The sequence below is a fragment of the Meleagris gallopavo genome, unplaced genomic scaffold, assembly GCF_000146605.3.
Source record: "Meleagris gallopavo isolate NT-WF06-2002-E0010 breed Aviagen turkey brand Nicholas breeding stock unplaced genomic scaffold, Turkey_5.1 ChrUn_random_7180001858356, whole genome shotgun sequence".
Lineage (NCBI taxonomy): Eukaryota > Metazoa > Chordata > Aves > Galliformes > Phasianidae > Meleagris > Meleagris gallopavo.
In genome coordinates, this window is record NW_011124345.1 from 4,547 (window position 1) to 7,587 (window position 3,041).

The 3,041-nt window shown below is 33.0% G+C and overlaps 1 protein-coding gene across 1 annotated transcript in view; it reads left to right on the forward strand.

Moving 5' to 3' along the window:
* HMGCR (3-hydroxy-3-methylglutaryl-CoA reductase) overlaps positions 1 to 3,041 on the forward strand; it is an 18,548-nt gene that overhangs the window by 2,086 nt on the left and 13,421 nt on the right. The window contains exons 3-6 of the mRNA XM_010726834.3: positions 259 to 346; positions 460 to 544; positions 1,843 to 1,948; positions 2,667 to 2,773. Coding sequence (XP_010725136.1) covers positions 259 to 346; positions 460 to 544; positions 1,843 to 1,948; positions 2,667 to 2,773 — 386 coding nt within the window. The remainder of the gene's footprint in view (positions 1 to 258; positions 347 to 459; positions 545 to 1,842; positions 1,949 to 2,666; positions 2,774 to 3,041) is intronic.

A 3,041-nucleotide genomic window follows, 5' to 3' on the forward strand; every position in this document is an offset into this window, starting at 1 on the left:
TAAGATAATAAAAGAGAAGTTGATCACTTTTATTTCTCAAAGCCTTGCTTTGAGCGCTGTAGAAATTTTAGATTTCACTATTCTTGTAGAAACAGCATACACATCAGTCTGTACCTTACCTGCTATTAATGCAGTCCTTTATTTGTATGAAGATTAATCTACAGATATAGGGCTTTTTTGGTTCATTTTTGTTTTGTTCTCCTCACTCTCAACGTATGTCTATATATATAAAATATTATTCCCTTTTTCTTTTTAAAGGTATTGCTGGTCTCTTCACAATCTTCTCAAGTTTTGTTTTTAGCACAGTCGTGATTCACTTTTTGGATAAAGAACTGACAGGTTTAAAGTAAGTAGCAATTATGAGCTGTTGCTTGATTTTATTTATTTACTTTTTTTCCATGTACAACAAATCTTGCACTTCATTTTCAACGTGTTTCCATTTGCTTGTTTTTCCCCCAGTGAAGCTTTGCCATTCTTCCTCCTTTTGATTGATCTTTCAAGAGCAAGTGCGCTAGCCAAATTTGCACTAAGTTCCAATTCGCAGGTCAGTATTATTGTTAGAATTAAGCTTTTGAATTTAATGTTCATAGATGAACAGTCCTCATGGAGAGACATACAGGTGAATGTGATATTAGTGATACAGAAAAAGGATCAGATGCAGTCCAGATTCTATATTCTGTGGTGTTACAGGTGAATAATAATGCTGTACAATTAACGTGTGATAATCATGTGAACTAAGTTAATTTTATGCTTGAATGTAGGACCAGAACTTTAACAGCATTACTTACATTTGAGGCTAGAGTTCCTGGACCAATGTCTTCCACAGAACAATTATTGATTTTAAAAAAAGAAAGGTAGTTTGTAGGTCTCAGGAACAGCATAAAAACAGATGCCTAAGGTTAAAAGGCTAATGTGGGGAAAAAGCAAAATCTTATCAGAACAAATGTGGCATGGGTATATGTACACTTTTTTGGTATAGCTTTAAAGATCTCCTGGGAGATTCTCAAAAGCTGCCCAGACATGGTCCTGGGTGACCTGTACCAAGCGTCTTGAGCAGGGGGTTGGACCAGATGACCTCAAGATGTCCCTTGCAACCTCTGCTATTCACACCATGAGAATTAACAGGACGTTTTGCCCAGTGTGTACTGGAGTGGCTACTTCTTAGTGTTATAAAACAAATAAATTTCACCAAAAGCTATTTTAAGTGAACAAAATACTGTGCATGGTAATTGAATGTAATAATTATGACATATTTTGTGTGTGGGTATAAAGCATAGTAATACAGTTTATTATACTATATTGCATAATACATACGTTATATATATAATACACACATATTATGCAATATAGTATAATATACTGTATTACTATACTTTATATATACACATACAAAATATATATAATATACCATATTATGCAATATAGTACATTAAGTAATATAGTATAATATCATATGTTTTACATCATATATATGCAATATTATAGTGTTTGCAGATTATTATGTAATAATAGCAAGTATAACCTTCATTAATTTTCAAGAAAGTTCTTCATAAAAATGTTTTTACCACAGCATCTTAAAGACTGCCCGCCAGAGTTGTAGGAACAGCAGTAAACCACGTATGGAGTATTTAGAAATTAAGTATTTCTGCTGTGTAAAGACTGTCAAAGCATAGCAGTATAGGGGAGATGGAGAAAAATATATTTGAACACATTTTTTAATTGCTTAATGCCTGCTTTATGAAGCGTTATCACTACAATACTTGATTTACTAATCATGTTATGTGTATTCCCTTTCTTCAATTTTTGTCTTTGTTGTAACATTCAGAATCTTTTTCCTCTTAGGATGAAGTGAGAGAAAATATTTCACGTGGAATGGCAATTTTAGGTCCCACATTTACCTTGGATGCACTTGTGGAATGTCTTGTGATTGGTGTTGGTACTATGTCAGGTGAGCAGTGAAATCTAACGATCTAAACCTTTCCAGTTAAAAAAAATAAAAACAAAAACAAAATAAATTGAAAAGTGATGAGGTATTAAGTGTTTCAAATAATAGGTGTTGGAAGTGGAATAACTTCATCTATTTGGACATTTTGGGGGAGGAGAGAGAAGTGTGTTAATAAGCTATTTTTCTGTTTACATACAGGGAGAAACCTCATTATGTGGTTCTGCTTCTTTTTTTTTTTTTAACACTTTTGAATGATTTATACTACTAGCTTATTTATCTTTACTAAGGAAGTTCTGTAATGCATTTGTGACATAACATAATTGACTTTTTTCTGCATACCATGCTTGTGAAAGTGCAGGTGGGGCATGTATTTTCTGAACCCTTAATTGGTCATCTTTTACAAGGGATTTCAATACATAATAGTAGCTTTGCTAAGATAAAGGGAGGAGTTTCAAACTTCCGTTGTATAGTTTCGAAAGCTTAGTAAACTAATTATATTTACTTAGATTTACACTTAAAAAATTTTGTATAAACACCTTAACTACATAGTGTGCTTAGAATAAGCTGGTACAAAATGATAGGGCTCTTTTTTTTTTTTTTTCATTCATCTAGACTATTTCTGTATCTATGGTAATTATTTGTTTCATAATTCTGCAACACTTCTTCAAGTGTTCAAAGCCTATTGCATATTCAAATGTTATTATTTTTTTTTTTAATGTAGGAGTGCGACAACTTGAAATCATGTGCTGCTTTGGCTGCATGTCTGTTCTTGCCAACTACTTTGTCTTTATGACCTTCTTTCCAGCTTGTGTGTCCTTGGTATTAGAGGTAAGACACACTTAAAGACAACATTAAACCTAGTGTTCAGACCCTACGCTTCTTGTAGGCTGTTTGTTTCTTCACTCAGGTATATGCAAGCATGTTTGTCTTCCTTTTGAAGTGAATAGAAGGGAATAGAAAAAGTTGCTGTAGCTCAGCTGATGGACAATATCTTGTTACTGCCACTGTAAATGAATCAAACTCGACAGTTCTAAAGCACTGCAAAACAAAAAAAAAATTAGTCTAAATTAATGTGTCTGGAGTTTCTCCCCAGCGT